The following is a 22,163-nucleotide window of genomic DNA, read 5'->3' as shown; positions in this document are numbered from 1 at the left end:
CATAACCGTTTCTTCGCAAAGGCCGTTATCGCTTGTGGGTTATCTGAAAACAAACAAAGATAACAAAGCAACATTCACTAATGATAACTCTGCAGAAGTTTAACATTTTTCTCTGTTTCGTTCCAAATTAGAAATTTTGTGAAGATTGAAGTGGAAATCAACTGGAGACCATGCAAGACGATGACATCACCACCTGGTCTAAATTTGTTATGACTGGAATCACTATTTCCTTAAAATATGCGAAATTTTTAAATCCACAATATTATGAAACTCCTAACATTCAATCTTATTCCTTGATTCATTCTAAATACTGGTACGACATGGAACATTGCTGTTTATAAACTTTTCATGGGGTAGTTCTTCTTTGATAATGTAATAACGAATAGTTGTTTAATGTTCTCTTTCCCTTCAACAATTATATTGCATGAAGTTTACCTCACATATTGGATAATGTTAATGTTAATATAAAAAAAAAAACAAGACCGGTGATTCCATTGCTGTTGTTGTTGTCATTGTTGCTTTGAATGGCGCTGTCATGCAATCTGAATAATAGTTTCATCGTGCAGATGGACTTATGTTTGCTAACTACAACTATTTTGTAACAATTCATTTATTTTTTCCCCTCTCTTTTCACTATTACCAGCCCTGTGGTTATTGTTCTTGGTAGATATAGGATCAGTTGAAGGACCAAACCAATATCGAATCATCTTTCGAAAACTCAGGTCAAAAAGAGTGGTAAGTTAATTTTGTTGTAAAGTCGTATTTTTCCCCTGCAAAATATTCGGTATGGAGTTACACGTACATGTTATTTTATGCTTTAGCTGCATAGTTTCAAGTTTGGTTCGCATGCAGTATTGATTGTTCATACTCGATGCTTTGCTGGCTTGTATGATAATGGTCATGACATCCAACAAGCTAAGGACTGCAACAGCCCCCCCCCCCAAAAAAAAAAAAAAAATAATAATAATAAATAAAATAAAAAATAAAAAAAATAAATAAATGAATAAAATGAAAAATAGAATAAATAAATAAATAAATAAATAAATAAAAGGGGGGATTCAGGTTGAGCCTTCCTCGGGCGTATCTAACTCCCTCTATCGTCTATAGCCTTATCATCGTGCGGTGGGCCTATCCGGGCAATTACCCCCAGAGGGCAATTACCTCCCGGCTAAATACTGGTTAGTGGTACTAAGGTTAGAGTTAAGATTGGGAATAGGGTTAGGTTTATAAAGGGTTAGGAGTTTGGGTTCAGGTTATAGGATTAAGTTCATGGTTAGGATTAGGATTAGGGCCAGGGGAAGGGTCCGGGGCAATTGCCCAGGGGGTAATTGCCCTAGACCCATATTTTAATGCCATATCAGTTAACAGACACGATTTCTATGTACGTTAATATAATCTTTAGTCTATACCCAACGTCATATCTTACGATTGTTCGAACGATTTCATAGATAGATTTTTTCCGTAACAAAGAACCAGTTAATGGAATGTGCGAACAATCTTCTTTCCGAAAAGTTTCGTTTTCATGCCGTCCTTCAAAATAATTTTTCACTCCCTGCACGTTTAAGCTAATTTTAATAGAAATGAGGCATCAGTCACTTGAGAGGAACGGTGGAATCTTCATTCTTGGTTATGAAGACATTCTCTTTCATATTTCATAATAGGTTTCTCATTATCTCACAAATATATATATGTGTGTATGTATCAACCTGAATCCTCACCTCAACCAGTACTGTACAATCCCTTTAAAGACAACGGTCTTAGTGCAGGTGATTCACGTATAAGAAATGGGGGAGTCCGACTTACACTTAGGGGTCCGTTTTACATAATCATTTTCCCCTCGTGTATTTAGTTGTTTCACGTTGTTGATATTTACAGATGGTTCCTGCAAACAAGAAGTATCTTCTTCCGCCTCCCATCGACTGAGTAACGATTGTGGTAAGCTATTTAATGAAAGACATCGACACATCCAAGCAAGTCGAATACTGTTAGGCCTACATAGTTTGAAAACATTTAGGGCCTCTACCTCAATTACCCCTTGTGCGAGTTTGATAATAAAAAACAAAATACAAAATATGAAAACGGCGTACATGTATACAAAATGGCAACAAATCAGCTTGACAAAATCAGAACTCATTTCACAATGAAAAAAAAGTACAACACGTAAGTGGATTTCTGTTTCTTTGGAGTAGGCCTACTTTTGGATACTGATAGGCCTACTGTCGCTGGCTTCGTGATGAAGGCGCTTATGAACAGTAATTCTATTATCGGTTGTGTGTTAGAATAATACTTCATCATGCCAGTCTTGTTTCTTAACATCCTAATCTTTGAGTCTCCGTTGACTTAAATTTTGACAGTGTCATGTCCCGTACTTGATTTTCCCAAATATCAGTGAAACCCAAACTACCGTATCAAGAAGTGCTTTTATCTTTTGAAGCCACGACCTATGAATGCCATCAACACACAATAAATCGTGAGTTTAATAAGCGGGATAATACTCTTTGACATGGACGAGTCTGTACCAGAATAAGAGCATACGATTCGCAATGGTATATTCTAATTTGTAAACCCCTAGTTCCCCATAGTAGACTTGATAAAGGGGTAAACGCTGCATTTTTTAGTACAAAATGTCCTACTTGGCACAGATGTTCCCTATATAGGGCAATTGAAAATTTTTCGTCTAAAGAGACACTCTGTATCTATGCAAACAAGCCTTAATTCGCATAGGTATGCAGAAATACACATAAAAATTATCTAAAAATATATGTGCATCCAGCAGAAATACCTAATTTGGTAGAAGTATTCTATAGAGTGAGTGGAAGCAATTCCTGCAAAAATTGATTTCATACCTATGTAAATAAACAAAATTTGCATAATTACGCAAATTATTGTGCAAAAATCTGCATTTTTGAAAGAATTCCTAGTCTATTATAAGCACTGGATCTTGTAGTACAAAGTTTGAACCTGGGATTGATGTTCCTTGGGTCAAAAGCAAATGATTCATCTAAAGAGACAAACTGTCTCTATGCAAACAACCTGTTATTTGCATAATATGCATATCAATACCTACACATAGATAATCAGAACAAACAAAAAGCCATTATGTGACAATGTCTTAAATCGCTTTGAACTTAATATCCAAAAAGCTCATAAAGACAATATTCTCACAATAACACTTTTCAGTTGCTTAAATTGTTTCCATATAATTTAATTAACTTATGTATTTAAAGCATAATCATAAATAAGTATACAAGACGTGAAATTTCGAAGCATATTGATCTATGAAATAATTTTTTGCTATCAATTTTCCCTCATTGCATAAATACTTTGCAGGGTGGGAAAAATAGCAATCGATAGTGACACTCTTTAAATATGATTATGCAAAATAACAGTAAGGCCTACATTATGAACAGATGCAAATCGGAACAATATTGTTTTCCCTTTCAAACAGAACACAACTGAGGTCATGGTTAGAAAATCATTACAAAAGAAAACACTACCATACAGGGTGGCCCAGAAAGAACGGAACGCCTAAGATCTTTAATTTCAGCAATGTCGTTGCAAATATGTCATTATTTTGCATACTATTGGAAAGGCCATTCTTTTTTCAAGAGAATGACACCAAGCTCTTTAATTTCAGTTAATGCGTTACGATTTTAGGACCATTTTTGTCAACCCTTGCAATTTTCAAAATGTGATCATTATGCACTCTCAGAGACACCGAAATCAGCGAGAATTCGGCTTGCCATAGAAGCAGTAACGTTCACAATGTGTGGAATGTGGCTGTCATTGTCCGTTACTACTAAAGTATTGTGAATGAGACGACCTGACGACAATAACACTGTCCGCCTCAAATACCGCACATTGCGAACGCTACTGGTTCTACGGTAAGCCGAATTCTCACTGGTTTCTATATCTCTGAGAGTGCAAAATGATCACATTTTGAAAATTCAAGGCTTGACAAAAATGGGCCTAATATCGTAACGCATGAACTGAAATTAAAGAGCTTGGTGTCATTCTATTGGAAAAAGAATGGTCTTTCAAATAGTATGCAACATGATGACATATTTGCAACGATATTGCTGAAATTAAAGATCTTAGGCGTTCCGTTCTTTTTGGGCCACCCTGTATAGTGAAAGTGTGAATTCTGATTTTCATTGTATTGCATTTCGTATGCAACCAAGCGAATAAGAGGCTTTTTACATCAAACCGATTATAAACTTGTGCAAATTATGTGGATGCAACCTGGGTATCTGCACACATTAAGAACTTACAAGCTTGAGTTAGAAACAAAGTCTGTTTCTGAAAAAAAAAAAATGTTCTTTCCTATACTATGAGCTGCTATGGCGTGGAAACTATGCTAGGAAGTTTATACACAATAACATTCTGATAAGGCCATGTATAATTGTATACTTGAAGTCAAATAATCTTAGTCTCTGACTTGAAATCAGTCAATTTCAACCATAAATCAAAGCAGAAATAATATGTTCATAGCCATAAAAGAGTATATTAGATGGCCTTTACAATTACTAGGATGTGATTTGTCAACAGATCGTCACATGCTACTGTTTACGAGGATCGTAAATGTCACATTTTCCCTGGTTGTGATTATTTTCCCTTGGGATAATGCAACTCCCTGGCGTCCAAAAAGAATGTTATATTCCACCACATATCAGCTAATACCTGTATAGATGATCATGGCCTACATAATCTTGAAGCTTTTTCCAAAAAAAATAATTATGTTAACTGGTTTTGTGTAAATATGTCAGAGGTTAAAATGAAATAAAAAAATCCACAGGTAAAAATGTAAAAGGTAAGAATGTCAGAGGTTATACATGTTTGCATCAAAATTAACTTTCATGCGACCCATACATTAAATGTAATGACGGTGATGACTATTCCATGTCACTGAATTCTATGTCCTTTCCTACTTATCAAGAGGAAACAAAAACACTTGAGAGGGGAGGGCTTAATTTTTTTTTCGATAATCAACAAGGGCATCACTGTCAAGTAGAACATGCACAAAATAATATGTACTAAGTTTCATGATACCTTGATTCACATTCAAGATATGGAAGAAAAAGTGAAATATAGCACTTTCATCAGAGCTTTGACCTTTTGGCAGGAAATTTCCCAGAGAATATCCATTTAATAGGTAATACATGTATATATTAAGTTTTAAAAAAAATCCTACAAGCATTGCAAAAATATGAGGGAAATAGTACACTGTTTTGAGGGCCCAATTGACCTTGATCTTTGACCCCTGATCTCTGACAAACGACCCCTAGATTCCCTAGAAAATCCCTGCCAGTACCAAGTTCCATGAAAACACCTTAAACCATTTTGCGAGATACAGAGAAAAAAGTGAAATATTAACATTTTCACCTGACCTTTGACCTCTTGACCTGAAACTCTCTGGCTGTATGCAGTCACAAAGCTTGAAGAAAATACCTTCAGACATTGCATAGATATGGGAGAAATAATCAGTGAAATTTTAGTATTGACCTTGAATTTTTTGACCTTTTACCTCTTGCCGATTTAACTCAAAAACTGATTAATTAATTGCCCCATCATCTGCATATTATGTCATCCTTGGACCAGGTTTGGTGAAATTTGCTTAATCCAGTCTTGAGTTATCGCGTAAACTGATACAATTTCTTAAGTCGACCTTGACCATTGACTTCTGGTACATTCGGGTATTGATATGAACATGCTAATTCAATTCAATTCAATTCAATTCAAAGGTTTTATTTTCACTTCTTTCAACAGAATATACAAAAAAATATATAGATTCGACATGCGTTTGAAGGAATGATACATAGATAGCAAAGAATAACATTTGTCAATAATCATTACAAAATTAGGCATTTTTCATACAGACATATTTATACATTCTGCGAAAAAAAGTGGAGGTACCCACTCAAAAGACTATGCTTGTACAACGTGGGCACCTCACAGGAGGAAAAAAAAAAAGGTGAAAACTTAACTACAAGGTGTGCGGGATGAAAAAAGAAGTGGAAAAGGGGAAAGGGAAGAAGCAGAAATACAAGTAAAGAGACGAGACAACTAAAAACAAAAAGCCTAGATCAATCGATACATTCAAGATCAAACCAACAGAGACTATTAGCCATATTAGAAGTGTAGAGCGTTGAAAGCGACGAGAAAGTGATACAATATTGTATGGAATTGCTGATAGCAGAACATTATCTGCTCTGTGAAGGCACGTGTAATAATGTACAAGTTTGCAGTAAGAAAAACAGGGGATGCGATGTGGAATTCCGATGCGATGTGGAATTAGGTGGTATTTGCATACAGAAATCCTGTTTTGATATTACAAACTATTTCCTTTTGACTAAAGGATATACATATTACTTTGGTAGTTTTCATCATAAAATACAGTTCTTCGACTAAGAAAAACTTTTAAAAATAATGTTTTTAGATGGTCAATTGCTGATTCGCACATTTTCGCACACGCATAAGAACTTATACCTGATGTTCTCAGATATGTATACCATCCCTTTTTGCTCTGGACCGCTGCGGAAAAGTGAAATATTGAGATCACAAATGACAATCATTCTGCCAAAATGTTAGCTTTCTTTTAAAAACTGCCTACTTCTCCCAAGCGAAATTGTTTGAGGCATGATTTCCTAACATACACCACAACTGCACATTCACTTTACTTGATTTTTGTGAGTTATTTTCTTCTGCGCATATAGTTGTAGATTTCTCAAATCTCCGTCTTGTTCTTCTCCCGGCTTGCTGGCGGTGACGATCATGGGATCAAAGCAGTGAAGCATGCTAATAATGTCTTTGTGGGGCTTTTAAGATATTATGTATAATAGGTGCATGAATTAATTAACGATACGATGAATGTCCTATATTAGGTCCATGGTTTATCCTCTCCAAAGACGAAGTGCGCGCGGGCATCGCTGACTGATCGCATCAAGGGATTGCATGTGTTCCTTACCTCAGCACCAGTGGTAAGTGGGTGCAGTACTATGGGGCGCCAGTGTCACATGGCCATTTTCGTTAATAAATTAGTCATTTCGTCGACGAAATGATTATTCATTCCTAACGGAATGACAAGATTTCGTCGACGAAATTATCATTTCGTAACGAAATGATATGATCGTTGTTGTATCGCGATTAGTATCAGTATTCAGACACAAAGGGTATTTAAGTCCAGATCGAACGCCTTGGCTAAAGGCTAGAGAAGGTTGTGACTGCGTGATGGGTGGTGACAATGATGGGTGGTGACAGTCTGTTTTAGAATCTCCAAAATTGCGGCAATAATGCAGCGAAATTAATTTGAATTTGTGTTTCTCAAAGGAAACAAACTGAAGATATTTGTATGAATTTTAGTAGGTATTAGGCGTAAATATTCATCACTGAATGATGCACGCCTTAAAATTAAAATAATAATAACAACAACAACAACAACAACTGCGTGTGAACATCATCTTGTCAAAAAAATAAAAAAATAAAAAAAATCTTCGATGGCAAGGTACGTGCCCGACATAAGGAAGGGGAGTGGTACAGTAAAAACTAGAAGCCGCGTGCACAGGCAGGCACATTCCTAGAGGTCATAAACAGTCTCGGGCCTCGGGAATGAATTAGGGAAAGAACGCTACATGTTGATAGCAGTTCAGTTCAGTTCAGTTCGATTTTATTTCTGCATTTTTTTTTTCAAGGAAAATCATATATTGAAAAATGGCAACATGTGTATCTGACAACGAAATAGGGAAAAAATATAACATTCATAGTGTCATAGTCACAATCTTTAAAGTATAAACATAACAATGAGATCAAAGGAATCGAGGATGCTCTTGTTTCAGAATAAAGAGGAAGAAAAACCATGCAGAAGCCTGCCGTCTTTAAGCACATAATTATCATGTTTGATAATGATGGCAGCCTCAGAATCTCAAAAGGGAAATAAGGAAATAAAAATGCAGTTGAACGCTTTCTTTTGTGGAACCACTATTTTTTTATCATGCAGTATGTAGGGCTCTACTCCTATTCTTCCACTTTCTTCCATCTGATCTCCTTTGTGCTTCGTCTTTCTGTCTGCATTTCTTTTTTTCTCTCCCCCTCCCCTCCTCCCTTTGCATGGGTCAGTACTGCCATGACTATTCCTATTGTACCAACAGTCTTGAAAGCAATCTAGCTTGTGTAACATACATACAATTTTTTATTGATCTTACTTTTTTAATTGTACCAACTTTCTTTAACTCCTCCCTTTCTTTTTCAACCACTTTCTCTCCTTTGCTATGTAATTTTTCATACTCGAATCTCCTCATATAGGTGCTAATTATTGATTACTCTTTTCATGTGTTTTCGACAAAGTCGACGAAATGATCAATTTTTCAACAAAATGTCATTTCATTACAAAATGATCATTTTGTCGACGAATTGATCATTTCGTCACGAAAGGACTACAATTTGTAAGGAAATAAACATTTCATCGACGAAATGACAACATTTCTGCCTAAATGATTAGAATATGATATCATTATTCGTCCAGGCACTCTGGACTTATATCCCTGTTGTGTCTGAATTGATACTAATCGCGATACAACAACGATCACATCATTCCGTTACGAAGTGGTCATTTCCTCATCAAAATGTTTATGATTTCATTACGAAATAATAAATTGATCATTTTGTCGACAAACTGATTATTCCATAACGAAATGTCATTTCGTCTATGAAATGATCATTTCGTAACAAAATAAACATTTCTTTGATGAAATGATCATTTTGTTAAACAAATAATCTTCATTTCATTGACAAGATGTTCATTTTGTTACAAAATGTCATTTTGTAACGAAACGTTGTCATTTCGTAACGAAATGACATTTTGTAGCGAATGAACATTTCGCCGACGAAATGGCTGATTTCGTAATGAAATAGGCCATGTGACGCTTGGCGCCCCATACAGTACCGTGGCATGTGGTCTTGTAGAATACATAATGTACCTTAAACAGTAAGCACTATTTGGGCACCCGTCCCGCTTCATCATGAATATTCATCAGGCAGTAAGATACTGTACTAGTAAATGGCAGAACGCTGGATACGTGCCATAGAATGTAAAAACGTATCGCTGGGAAATATAAAAATCTCGAAAAATTGCATCAACGGGGAATGTTAAAACGTCTCGCTGGGAGATGGAAAAATGTTCAGTTTTGTCGGGAAATGTAAAAACGCTGCCGGGAAATGTATTACGGATACATGTAGATGAATATTCATGATGAAGCGGGACGGGTGCCCAGATAGTGCTTACCAAAAATTATAAACGCGGGGACTGACACAGGCTTTGAACCTACCCGCCAACCTAGCTAGCTACTAACAGCAGTACCGTATGCGTAGGCTCAATATGCGCAGTAGATTCTGTAGGCCCTAGAACTTTATGTAGGAAGCAAGCTTCCGATGTGTTGATGTTGATACAGATTTTAGACAAGACTTTGGGACGATTTTATCTTTGTTTTCCATTGTCAGTTGACACTTGAGGGCGAGAATGGATGCATTACCTTCGGATGATGGTAGTGCTGAACTGAAAAGGTACCGATCTCCTCTGGTTTCACGGTATGCCAGCAAAGATATGGCCTTTAATTTCAGTGAAGCGAAGAAGTTCTCAACCTGGAGGAAATTGTGGCTGTGGTTGGGTCAAGGGGAAAAGGTAAATTTATGGTGTAAACTACACTGTTAGGTAATTTAGTTCCTGATGTAAATTAAAACGTAATTTACATAGAATTTTAAATGCTCTTTTTCTGTAGATACCTCGTTCTAGTTTGTATGGTTTCTATGTAAAATTTTAAAGAGTGAAATTAAGACCAACAGAAAGATAGAAGTTTCATCCAAATCAGACTCAAATAAAAATAAAGGATTTTTTTAGGTGTATCAGAATCTGAATCGGGTCTAATGTTGAAGCACTTTCTATCTTTTAGTTAGTAAGAACAGGTCTTCAGAGACTCCAACCCCAAGCACCTCCCCTTCTGATCTGGAGATTCTCCTACCTAAAACCCCCAGCAAACGGGAGACTCAACTAATGTAGAAATGTTTGTGAAGTGCACATCATGAGCGCAAAACTCTAGTGTTCTAGATGCTCTTTCATGCTTTCTGAGGATTATTTTTCAACATACGATGACACTATAAGTAAAAAATCATTTGAAGTGGGAGACACAGAGCTCGGGCGGGAGAAAGTAAATCTTAGTTAAGCGGGAGAGGGGGAGATTTTGCAAAAATGGGCTTTCGGCGGGAGAGTTGGAGTCTCTGGCTGGGTCTTTTACAAAGTACCTTCTGGATTTAGATGTCTAATGGTTAGAGAACATAATTTCTGAATATTGATTGCCAAGGGCATGAATCACATGAGGAAAAAAAAGGTGACACTTGAGAAATTTGGACGAGACGGTCAAGCAGAAATCTTCAGACATCATCAACCCTACACAGCCCTTGTCCCGGTACACCACGCACCGCGTCTTCCGTCTGGTCGGGCTAATTAACCCTATACTCGCGTTAGACTCTTTAGAGTCTAAGTTCTAACCATGTTTATAGTCTATAGTGGTGAAGAAGACTGAAGTTGTCAAGTTTGCTCTTGGTCACATGATTTGCAGAGTCTATGTGCATTTCTTTGCAGATCTAGGTTCTAAAGACACACACTTTGACTTTCAATTACAAGTGGACTCTCTTTATAACAAAGTCCTCTCTAGACCAGCAGTTTTCTTTCATTATAGATCCTGTCGAAATTTTGTTAGAACCAAACAGTTATTAGTACTCGTACCGTATAGTACAGTACTAGTATTGCGACTTAAATTTTTACTTTGTTGTTACCGGAATTCGTTATAACGCGTGCTCGTCATGACAGGAGAGCACAGTACTGTATTGACTAAAGTTAACATTAGATCTAGAATCTTTTTGTACTTGTAGAATGTACACTGCCCATTTCTAAAAACCAATTTATTACTCCTCTTCAGCCCTCACTGCAATGCTGTTTACAACACAAGGTTGGCATGATCTCAGGTTTCCATATTTTAATGGCATCTCTCCTGTTGTTGGTCTTTGATCATTTTATCAGGCACTTGGCCTGAACATCAGTGACGAGCAGATCAAGGAGATGGCAGATAACCTGGAAAACATCGACTACAAGATGGCCGCAGAAGAGGAGAAGAAAAGACGTCACGATGTAATGGCCCATGTCCACACATTCGGTCAGTGCTGCCCAAAGAGCGCCCCCATCATCCACCTAGGGGCAACGTCCTGCTATGTTGGGGATAACACGGTAAAAGTTACTCTCTTGCAAGGCTCTCGACTTAGCAGGTTTTTGACTGGTTGGAGCATGTGATAATCATTTCACAAAAATACAACTTAGTTGTGCTGTGTGGTCAGTTTAGAACGAAATGCTAATCAAGCTATGTATTCAGTCAACCCTTTCTGTGCCAGGGACTTTGTAGTTTTTGGGACAGTGTGTACAGTACAATACTTTTTAACTAGCAGTTTCACTATTTACCATTGAAGTTCTATTGTGTGGTGTGTTGACTTATCAAACCCTTGCCTAAGCACTGAGAAGTTTCTTGTGATTTCAACCTCTTACTAAGGAATACTATTTCTTTTCACTTCAATATTTAGACATTTTTTTATTTTCAGAGACATGTGTTTGTGTGCAATTTGATTGCAGAGTAGGTTCAATGGGGATGATATGAAACACACATTCACAAACAGTAGATGCAGCTGATGGTTCAGTGATTTCCAAGGTATCCACTTATTTACATTGTTGACACAGGTCTAAGCTTCCCTGAGTTGGCCTACCACTTCCTTCACACAGTGAGATGAAATTAACTAGACCTTCTTTATCTTTATACAGATAGCGTTTCCTGGACATATTTCCTAAACTGATCAGTGTCTCTGGCAGTACAATGTCATTCTGCCTGACACAGGTGTCCTAGCAATTCATACTGTATCACAAAAACGAGTGTGAGATTTTTTTCCCAGAGAGAAAGTACAGGTGAAAGAACAAACAAAGAATATTAGAGGGTTTACTGTTCCAACTTCACAGGTTTTATATTTGCACTCAAAATTTGCTTATCTCAATTTTACAAGCTTACTCGAGTTGGGGGGCAGGATGTGCATTCATACAGTTTACAATACAATGTGCAGCTGTATGTAAAGATTCAGAAAGTCCTACACTGTCTTGCATTTCACTCTGTCTGCAATAGCAATTGTCAAATTCAACCATAACATCATGTCTTCTACGAAAAGCTTTGATAGCATTGATGTTTTCCCCTTTGATTGTCCAGCCCAAATCGTTGTTGGCACCGTAGAAAGTTTCAAGAATTTCACATTTTTGTGCACTTCCTTTCCCACATCAGGACCTGATCGTGATGCGTGACGCCTTGGACATCATCTTGCCACGACTGGTCCGTTGCATTCGCAAGCTGTCAGACTTTGCTGACAAGTACAAGAGTTTGCCTACTCTTGGATTCACTCACTATCAGTAAGTTATCACGAGTGATGATGAGCTGAAAAAAATTAGGGTAATGTTTATCTATATTCATAATAATTAATTTTGAAGCATAGTAAAGAATTGACAAACACAGATAATAACCATGAATGTGATGAAATGAGGAAAACTGATCACGTAGTAAATATTGGGGTTTTTTTGAGTTGTCATTCATATTGTGCAGTTTATCACTACAATAATGTGTGTCTTGTGCATGGCCAAGGCCCATACACAGACAACAGTGCATGTATAGACGTCCAGATGCTGATATTACTTGTTCAACAATGAAGAATGAGATCTAGTTCTGACAGGATAAATCATGTGATTTCTGACTCTGATACATATTGGATGGCCTTGTTACATAGAACTTAGAACTTTTAGAGAGCTTTAGATCTGCGACGCGAACACTTAGACGACACAGCCTCCCAGGTTGGACAATGGAATTGGCTGTCTTGCACATGTGCAGAACACCATTTTTGGCCTGATTAGCATTGTCTTGGCGTTCATGTCACAGATATGAAACTCCCTATTACTGTATACGCTAAATATTTTGCGAGGTTTTTATTTTTCGCGAGTTGGGTGCTATTCGCGAAATTAAAGACACGCAAAAATATTGACTCTGATCCCGAAGTGAATGTGACGTACGGATTTACACTTCTCCATTCAGTGCAGGACTCCACAATCACAAATTTAACCACTCGCGAAATTGTCGGGAGTTCCCGATTCGCGAAAATTTAGACTCACGAAATATATGTCGTATAAAGTATCTAAGTTGGGCCTTCATATTGCACAAGTCTCATGTGATATTTTGCCTCACAATTTTGCTTGTGTCTTTTGCAATGCTAAAGAGGCATAGCACATTTTTAAGAAGTACGTTGTAAATCAAAATGAGCTCACTCATCAGATTGCTTTTTTTAGAAAAATGATTTTGGATGCAAGTCTTCTTAAAACTCCGGTTTTCATGATATCTGTTTTATTTGTACTTAGTGGTGGCAAGGAGGTACTAGGCGAGTACCTCCTTGGTGGTGGATACATGTCATGCAGTACTATCTTTAATATACTGTAAAACATGATAATATATTCGTGGCATGAAATTTTTGCGAAATAGAGCCAATGGCCTTTTTCGCAGCAGGAAATTTTCACGAATTGCCACTGGTATTCAATGCTTATATTGTAGACAAGAACTTTTGTTTGCATTTTAATTTTGCAAATCTTGGCTCTCGCGAAATTCGTGAAATTAAAATGCACGCAAACATTCCTCATTTTACAGTATTTCGGTGCTGTGGTCAGTTTATCTCATGTCAAGTTCTAATGAGTTTGTTGGTCATTTCTGTATAGGCCTGCCCAGTTGACCACTGTAGGTAAAAGAGCCTCCCTTTGGATCTCAGACCTCTTGATGGACCTGCGTAACCTGTCAAGGGCAAGAGAGGACCTCAGGTTTCGGGGTGTGAAGGGGACCACAGGAACGCAGGCCAGTTTCCTTGCACTGTTTGACGGAGATGGCGAGAAAGTTGACCAGCTAGATGACTTCGTCACAAAACAGGCAGGATTCAAAAAGTGAGTGGGTGGGGGGGGGGGGAGGGAGGGGGTGTTTTCTGACAGCTTATAGAGAGATGTGTACTTATCCTAACTAAGGGTTGTCATGAATATTTTGAAACGCAATAATGAGCATGACTGGATGATAAAAAATTGAAGTTGGCTGTGGAATTATGTATGGTTTGTAAAAACTACCAAAAGCCTTGTATGTATTTTAATAGTAAAGATGAGTAATTACACGTGTAAGTCATTAGGATATGAAAACAATGAGACCCTCAGTGTGGAAATCTGATTTTATCTTAGTTGATAAATGAGGATTATCTGGTCTGCCCGATCCCTTGTGTTTCACATATTGTTAATGGTCTATTAAAAGAACTTGTGCTTCGAATGTAGGGTACAATTATGCTTTTTGCTGACTGACATCGTAAGCAAAATTTCTTTGTAGTATGCAATAAAAAATTGTAGAGCTTTTGTAATTGTGTCATATCAGTTGATCTGGTTGGTTTCCCACCAGATTAAGGTAATGTCAAGGTTATGTTCATGAGAACTTAATACCATACTGAGTAATTTTGTGTTTTGTTTGTGTGTTGCCTACCAGATCTTTTCTTGTCACAGGTCAGACATACAGCAGGAAAGTTGATGTTGATGTACTGTGTGCTCTGGCAAGCCTTGGATCATCGGTTCATAAGGTGAAGAAACATCATAAAGTTTCTTGTCAGTGACTTCAATAGCAAAGACAGAGGTAGTAGGGACAGCAGGTTGAAATGTATTTGACTATCACAAATATTCCCTATGACATATAATCCTGTAGAAACCACTTCAAAGAGTTTGTGACACTTTTATTTTCCTGTGCTTGTGATTAGAAAAAAAAAAAACTCCCTGTTTTTTTTTACCTTATTCATGCTTTTGAAATTGTATTCAAATGAGTGAGTGGACGAAGGAATACTTTAGTTGGTAGTGTGCAACGTGCTGTCATATGCATTTGTCGGGATTGTAAACTTTAATGGCATCAGTCATGATGATGATGATGAAAATGATAATACTACTGATTCGTTTTTTTCTTTTCACAGCTCAATAATCTGTAAATCTCTGAAAAGAAACCGCGTTTGCATTACCCATGTACAGTTGTCTGTCTTCCTGGTTTAACCCTGGATGGGAAAATACTTCAAAGACAGCGTACTTTACGCAAACCTGCTAACTATATTAATGTAATCATGTAGACCGGTGTGTGATATTTATGCAATACTTGCCTCTTTGTCCAACAGATTTGCACAGACATACGACTCCTAGCCAACTTGAAGGAGGTGGAGGAGCCCTTCGAGAAGGACCAGATCGGTTCCAGCGCCATGCCCTACAAGAGGAACCCAATGAGAAGTGAGCGCTGCTGTTCCCTGGCCCGCCACCTCACCACCCTCATCATGGATCCCCTCCAGACGCACTCTGTGCAGTGGTTTGAACGCACCCTCGATGACAGTGCAAACAGGTGAGCAATATCATTGGTGGTTTTGCTTTTGACATCAATTCTTAAAGTTGGGCACTTCCACAAGATATGTGAGAATCTGGGAGTTGGGGGTGTGGGAAGAGGGACACCACTTGCCCTTCATCCAATTTATGTATGTCTGCCAAGTTATATGCTACTTCTGCTACAAGAACTCATTTGACTTTTGCTGTTGACTGATGCCTACAGTGGCGTTTGTTTTTGTGATGTCGTACCAAACCCTCATGGTCACTAGGCTTCTTGAACTGTTTTGTGAAATTTAAGACTTCATGAAGAGTGTGCTAGCTCCAGCAGTTCACATGTTCACTCAGTGTACCATGATATGAAGAGGGCTTTTGCTAACTCGGTTGAATACTGCTGTTTTTATGCTGTAGCCTATGTATGCCTCCGCCACGAAGTGTCGCCGGAGGCATGTTTTAGGGTTGTCTGTCCGTCCGTCCGTCCGTCCTTCCATCCGTAATTGATTTTGTGGACAGCATAACTAAAAAGCCATTTGAGGTATCCTAATGAAACTTGTCATATATACAATTGTATGTATGAGTGGAAGAGGTTGACAACTTATTGGGGCACATACTCAAGGTCAAAGCTCAGTGTCAAATGCTCAACATATTGCTATTTCCCCCATATCTATGGAATGTTTTTAGGTATTTTCTTTTAACTTAGTTTATACATAATTGCTTGATAAAGATTCTGTAGAGAAAGTTTTGGGCCATGGGATCAAAGATCAAAGGTCAAGTGAAAATGCTAAAATTTCACTTTTTTTTTCCATGTCTCAGAAATGGTCCAAGGTATCTTCATGGAACTTAATGCATATATGCATGTACTGCCTACCAGTGATTCTCTTGGGACTTTTTGTGGTCATGTGGTCAAAGGTCACGGGTCAAAGCTCAAGGTCACATCCTCAAAATATCACTATTTCCCCATATCTATGCAATGCCTGAAGTTATTTTCTTGAAACTTACTACCAGATAGAGATTCTGTGGGAAAGTTTTTGGCCTTAAGGTTAAAGGTCAAATGTCAAGTGTCAAGTGGAAATGCTAAGTTTCACATTTTCCTCCATTTCTCGGAAGTGGCTCAAGGTATCCTCATGAAACTTAGTACATATGCATGTACTGCCTGACTGATTCTCCTGGAAATTTTAGGGTCCTAGAGTCAAAGGTCGAGTTAAAATGCTAAAATTCTTCCGTTTTTAATGCTGAAATTACACCTTTTCTCCGTATCTTAGAGATTACTCAGTGCATGAACTTAATGAAACAGTCAAAGGTCAAGTAAAACTCTTCAAATCCCGGAGTACCTGCTCTCTTAGACAACATAGCCATCCATCCAGACTGTTAAACCTAGTTCAAGGAAAGTAAACACTCAACACATTTGTGACAAAGATGTCATTTTAATTTTTTTGCTAGTTAGTGAAACTGTTGTCAAACATTGTCACAATGTACTATAGACCTATTTGGAGAACTATGCATTATGGCAGAGGCATACTAGTCACCATAGCGACATTTAAATTTTGTTAAATCTCTGTCCACTAAATGATGCACATTCTTGAAAACAGTGTGTGACTAGATTTTGAGAAAATTGGTAAGAAGTCAAAGGTTAAAGCAACCTCATAGCATTGTACCTGTGTTGTTCTGAATGAAGAATTCTAAAACAATGTACTTCAGTATTCCATCACTGTTTTAAACCTAATGCTTTAAACCAACATTCATGGAGTGACCAATTCACATGTGATTAGCAAGTTTTATGCCATTTTGGTTTCTATGCTTCCTCCCCAAATAAACTGACAAGCTGTGCATGATTGTATTTCAGGAGAATCTGTATCGCTGAGGCGTTTCTTACTGCTGATGTCCTTCTAAACACTCTCCAGAATATTGCAGAAGGAACTGTGGTCTATCCCAAGGTATGTGTGAATTGAAGTGGTAACTCTGGGATGCTAGAACCTGAGCAAATGCTTGTGACAACTAGAGCTAAAATATCAGCACTGCATAGAGAGTGTGCACAGTCACTGTATGAAATTGTAGTCCTAATCCCAGGCATATGTGAGTCCTTGATTTTTTTTTTTTGTGACAGTATTTCTCTGTCATTTTAGAAAAATGAAAGGGTCTATCAATATGAAATGATAAGTTTACACACAAAAAAAAAGACTGTAGACTGCTCAAAACAAAATAAAATTTCACTATGAAGTAACTTCTTGCCTTCAGTGAACACTGATATGACTTTTTTTATGCAGTCAATTTTGAATGAAACAACTCCCATTTTATCCCCTCAATTTGCTGCAGAAGTTACCATTTTAGCATCATTTAATAGGCAAATCTGAATTTTACTGCACACCTCATATTGGAGTAAAATCAGATGAAACTGGTTGAATTCACTTCGTCGGTTGAGAATGATAAGGGCGTTAAGTTGTCACTAAACCCATAGTGTTCAAGACAACTTAACGCCCTTCTCATTCTCAACAGACGACTTTGTGTTACAAAATCAGAAAGAACTTGAATATGCAGTTGCTAACTCTGTAGAGATGAGAGGAACATTTCGTCTACAAAAAGAGGTCGCCACTTTAAGGATCAGTTGTACTTCATATACTGGTGAATGAATGATTGTAGAGCTCAAATGAGTATGACTAATCAAGTTTTGATATACAGCTTCAACAACAGAAATATGGTTTCTTTGTATTCAAGCTTTCAAGCCTGGCATTGCTTCATTACATTCCAAATTTTTACTTGGAGACCTGTGATTTCATCCGTAGGTCATCAAGCGTCACATTCTTCAGGAGCTTCCATTCATGGCGTCAGAGAATATCATCGTTGCCATGGTGAAGGAAGGAGGGAATAGACAGGTAGGTGGCATCAACTTCCAAATTGTTTTTCAGATGTTTATGAGAAGGATACCGTGGAGAGTGAAAAGAAGAATGAAAAGTCACTTGTATGATAATTATAAGATATCTCAGTATGTCCTCTGTATAGACGAGCCAACCAAAACTAAATTTTCAGTGTGATAATGTGAAGGGAGGGGTGGGGGTGCACAAAGAGAATGATATGTTGTAACCCTTTATTCACCTACCCCCCCCCCCCCCAAAAAAAAAAAAAAAACAAAAAAAAAACAATGAATAAAATTAAATTGAATAGAGTAAGAAAGGAATAAAAATATGTAAAAAGTAACAACCCTCTTCAAAGATTCCTATACAGTGCATTGTGGGGAAAGTACTATCTTGCTTTGCAAGTCAGTCTGCTAATAAAGTCAGGTTAGAATGCCAGGTTTTTCTTTGTTGCTTGTTTTCACTAATGAACCTCATGATTTTTGCCTGAAGTGGACCCCATACTAAACCCCCTACCCTGAATACTTCGAAATTTGTTTGTCATAATATGCTGAATGCAGTTTTGTTTTTTGTTTTATGCTGGTTTTCAGGAGTGCCATGAACATATACGGCAGTTATCCCAGGAGGCTGCAGCAGTAGTCAAGGAACAGGGTGGGGACAATGACCTCGTCGAAAGGATCAAAGCCACGCCCTACTTTGCACCCATTCACAACAGGCTGACAGAATTATTGGACCCCACTACCTTCATTGGGAGGGCACCAGAACAGGTGAGATATCAATGAAGAGTGAAAAAAATGCTAATGTGATAAAGTTGTGAACAGATTTGCCTAGAGATGCAAAACCCTCATAACTTTCACCAGCTTCTCTGCTGAGAAATGTAACGTTCATAAGCCTGTGGTGTCAGAATTCTTTCTTTTTTTCTTTTTTTTTACAGTATTTTGTACTGCCAAAAAAATACTGTTTTTATTCCTCTGCCATGAAGTGACACCGGAGGCATTGTGTTTAGGGGTTGTCCATCTGTCCGGCTGTCCGTCTGTCTATCTTTCCGTCCGTAATCAATTGTGTGGACAGGGTTACTAGAAAACTGTTCGAGGTATCCAAATGAAATTTGGCATATGTGTGTATGAGTGAGCAAAGTTGTGCCTATCAACTTTGTGCACATGCCCGAGGTTAAAGGTCAAAGGTCAAGTTCTTAAAAATTTCACCATTTTCCCCTGTCTTCGTAATGCCAGAGGGTATTTTACTGAAAAGCAGCATATCGATGTATAACCAGGTAAATATTCTTTATTCAAAAGATCAAAGGTCAAGTGAAAATGCTAAAATTTCACTTTTTTTCTCTCCGTATCTTGGAGACAGCATGTGTTATCTTCATGAAACATAGTATAAATGCATATTGTGCCTGACAATGATTATCTTGATAATTTCTTGGTCATGGGGTTAAAGGTCAAGGGTCAAAGATCAGGTGAAAATAAATAAATCTGCTAACTTATGCCGAAATCACACTATTTTTTCTGTACCGTTACAGTTACTTAGTGCATGTACACACTTAATTTAACTAGTCACATGTGCATATATGTTGTACATGTACTACTGCACAATGATTCTGTAAGGAAAGATTTGGGCCATGGGGTCAAAGGTTGAATGATCATGTTGAAAAAAAAAAAAAAATTGAATGTTGAAAAAAGCTCAAAGTATTGTCCTGAAAACTGGATATCACCAGTTATTGATTATTTAAAGGGAAGGTAAACCCAAAAAGCAATGTGGATTGAGTGAAAGCAGCAACATTAGTAGAACACATCAGTGAAAGTTTGAGGAAAATCGGACAATCGATGCAAAAGTTATGAATTTTTAAAGTTTTGGTGTTGAAACCGCTGGATGAGGAGACTACTAGAGGATATGACGTATGAGTGGACAACAATACAAAGAAAATATAAAGGAAATTCAACAAAAATTCACTTTTCTAGAATTATGAAAGAGCAATGGACCAAGCTCTTTCAGAAAGCAGGGGGAATAATTGCTACCCCTAACATATGTCAATATCAAGTTGACGGAATTTGTAATTTTCATGAAAAATGGATTTTTGTAGAATTTTCTTTATATTTTCTTGGTATTGTTGTCCACTCATACGTCATAACCTCTAGTAGTCTCCTCGTCCAGCGGTTCCAACACCAAAACTTTAAAAATTCATAACTTTTGCATCGATTGTCCGATTTTCTTCAAACCTTCACTGATGTGTTCTACTAATGTTGCTGCTTTTACTCAATCCACATTGCTCTTGGGGTTTATCTTCCCTTTAATGAAAAATGTCTGCCATGGGGTCAAAGGGCAGGGGTCAAAAGTCGAGTAAAAATGTTCAAAATTTCGAATAACTGCTCTCTGAAACAATCCAGCCATCCAAATAAAATCTGGTTCAAGGAATTTATGAGCACTAAACATATTTGGGGTTGTGCCATGAAACTTTCAAACCTGTCATTTCGATTTTTCACAAGTCATGTGAAGCTGTTGTCTCAATTCTGTCAATACTTAAAACAGACCTATGGGAGAATAATGCTATATGGCGGAGGCATACCCAGTCGCCATAGCGACATTTCTAGTTCCAAATTTCATTACTATACATAGCTATGATAGGAGAGGTAAAAATACTGTTCATCCACCAAAAATATGCTTTTTCAGCCCACTTAATACATAGGATGGAAAAGACACATTGCTTCTTTGTGTGATCTATTATTTGGCCATTTTAAAGTTTGAGTATCATCATTATGATTTTTTCTTTAAATTCTTTTCAGGTAACTCGATTCCTGAAAGAGGAAGTAGAACCAGCCCTGGCTCCATTCAAAGGTGTCCTGGACACAATGGCAGAGTTAAATGTGTGAATTTTGTCATCCTAGGCACACTTCAGGGTCTGTTTTGTTATTTTTCTTTTCCTCTAGGGTGTTATACCCCGTTCCCACTACCGATCAGATCAACTCGATCAAGCGAGATCAATCCCGATCACCTATTTTTACCAGACCAATCCCGACCAAATGCTCGATCGTCCTTCAACACGATCCCTTGCCGACCGCCATTCGATCTTTTACGATCCACATCCGACCATTCTCGACATCTCCAGAATCTCTCCTCGACAACTACACAGATCTCTACTCGAACATCCCGATCTACACACAATCAATACACGATCGCTACACGGTCAATACTCGATTTCTACTAGACTTCTTAGACCAGCTCGACATGACTCGACTGTGTAAGATCTTGCATCGAACGGGTCGGCAGGTTCGTACAGTGATCGAGTGAAAGAAGAATTGGTTACAGTATTCGTTTGGTTATATGAGACAACTCAGTATTCATGCTTGAATACGGCGTGGCCCAAAAGAGTGCTATAAAACTGACTATTAATTGCAAAAGCATGAATGAACGAAAGATTATCTTTAGTATAGGTTTTACCGGCCAATTTTGCACTTTTGTCAGTCCATTTGATAAAAGGTTCATTCAATTTAGCGAAAATCCTCATCACTGCACATTCTGTCATTCAAAATTGCAAGTTGTTCGTTCAGTTTAGCATTCCGATCAATGAGATTTGCACACAACGTGTGCCTTTCGAATTCGTAAAACGGGCATTCAAATTGGCACGTGCTCTTCAGTCATTCAAATTCGCCAGCACTGGCGAAAGGGGTATTTCAGTCATTCAATTTCGCGTATGGGCAGTCAAATTCCTATATTTATAACATGTTCATTGAAATTAACGCCATGTTATTTCTTTTTTGAAAAGGTGATAACATTTAAACGTGTATTTCTATGTGACTTATTGTTTCATCCACGCACTGTTAAGC

General features: G+C 37.7%; 1 protein-coding gene and 1 long non-coding RNA gene across 2 annotated transcripts; both read left to right on the top strand.

Annotated features, from left to right (window-relative positions):
- Nucleotides 1–451: 451 nt before the first annotated feature.
- Nucleotides 452–6,920, top strand: LOC140232409 (uncharacterized). Its single transcript, XR_011901485.1, has 3 exons — nucleotides 452–735; nucleotides 1,876–1,935; nucleotides 6,882–6,920. It is a non-coding gene; the product is annotated as an uncharacterized lncRNA (long non-coding RNA).
- A 2,465-nt stretch (nucleotides 6,921–9,385) lies between these two features.
- On the top strand, nucleotides 9,386–21,209 carry LOC140231404 (adenylosuccinate lyase-like). Its single transcript, XM_072311530.1, has 10 exons — nucleotides 9,386–9,673; nucleotides 11,069–11,272; nucleotides 12,360–12,484; nucleotides 13,829–14,047; nucleotides 14,625–14,715; nucleotides 15,292–15,509; nucleotides 17,331–17,421; nucleotides 18,268–18,357; nucleotides 18,927–19,103; nucleotides 21,123–21,209. The coding sequence occupies exons 1-10, from the start codon at nucleotides 9,512–9,514 to the stop codon at nucleotides 21,207–21,209; spliced, it is 1,464 nt and encodes a 487-aa protein (XP_072167631.1). The 5' UTR covers nucleotides 9,386–9,511.
- The last annotated feature ends 954 nt before the right edge of the window (nucleotides 21,210–22,163 follow it).

Source organism: Diadema setosum, chromosome 8 (assembly GCF_964275005.1).
Source record: "Diadema setosum chromosome 8, eeDiaSeto1, whole genome shotgun sequence".
In the NCBI taxonomy this organism is placed as follows: Eukaryota; Metazoa; Echinodermata; class Echinoidea; order Diadematoida; family Diadematidae; genus Diadema; species Diadema setosum.
The sequence above is the reverse complement of the archived record's forward strand: the minus strand, read 5'-3'. Positions and strand labels throughout refer to the sequence as shown.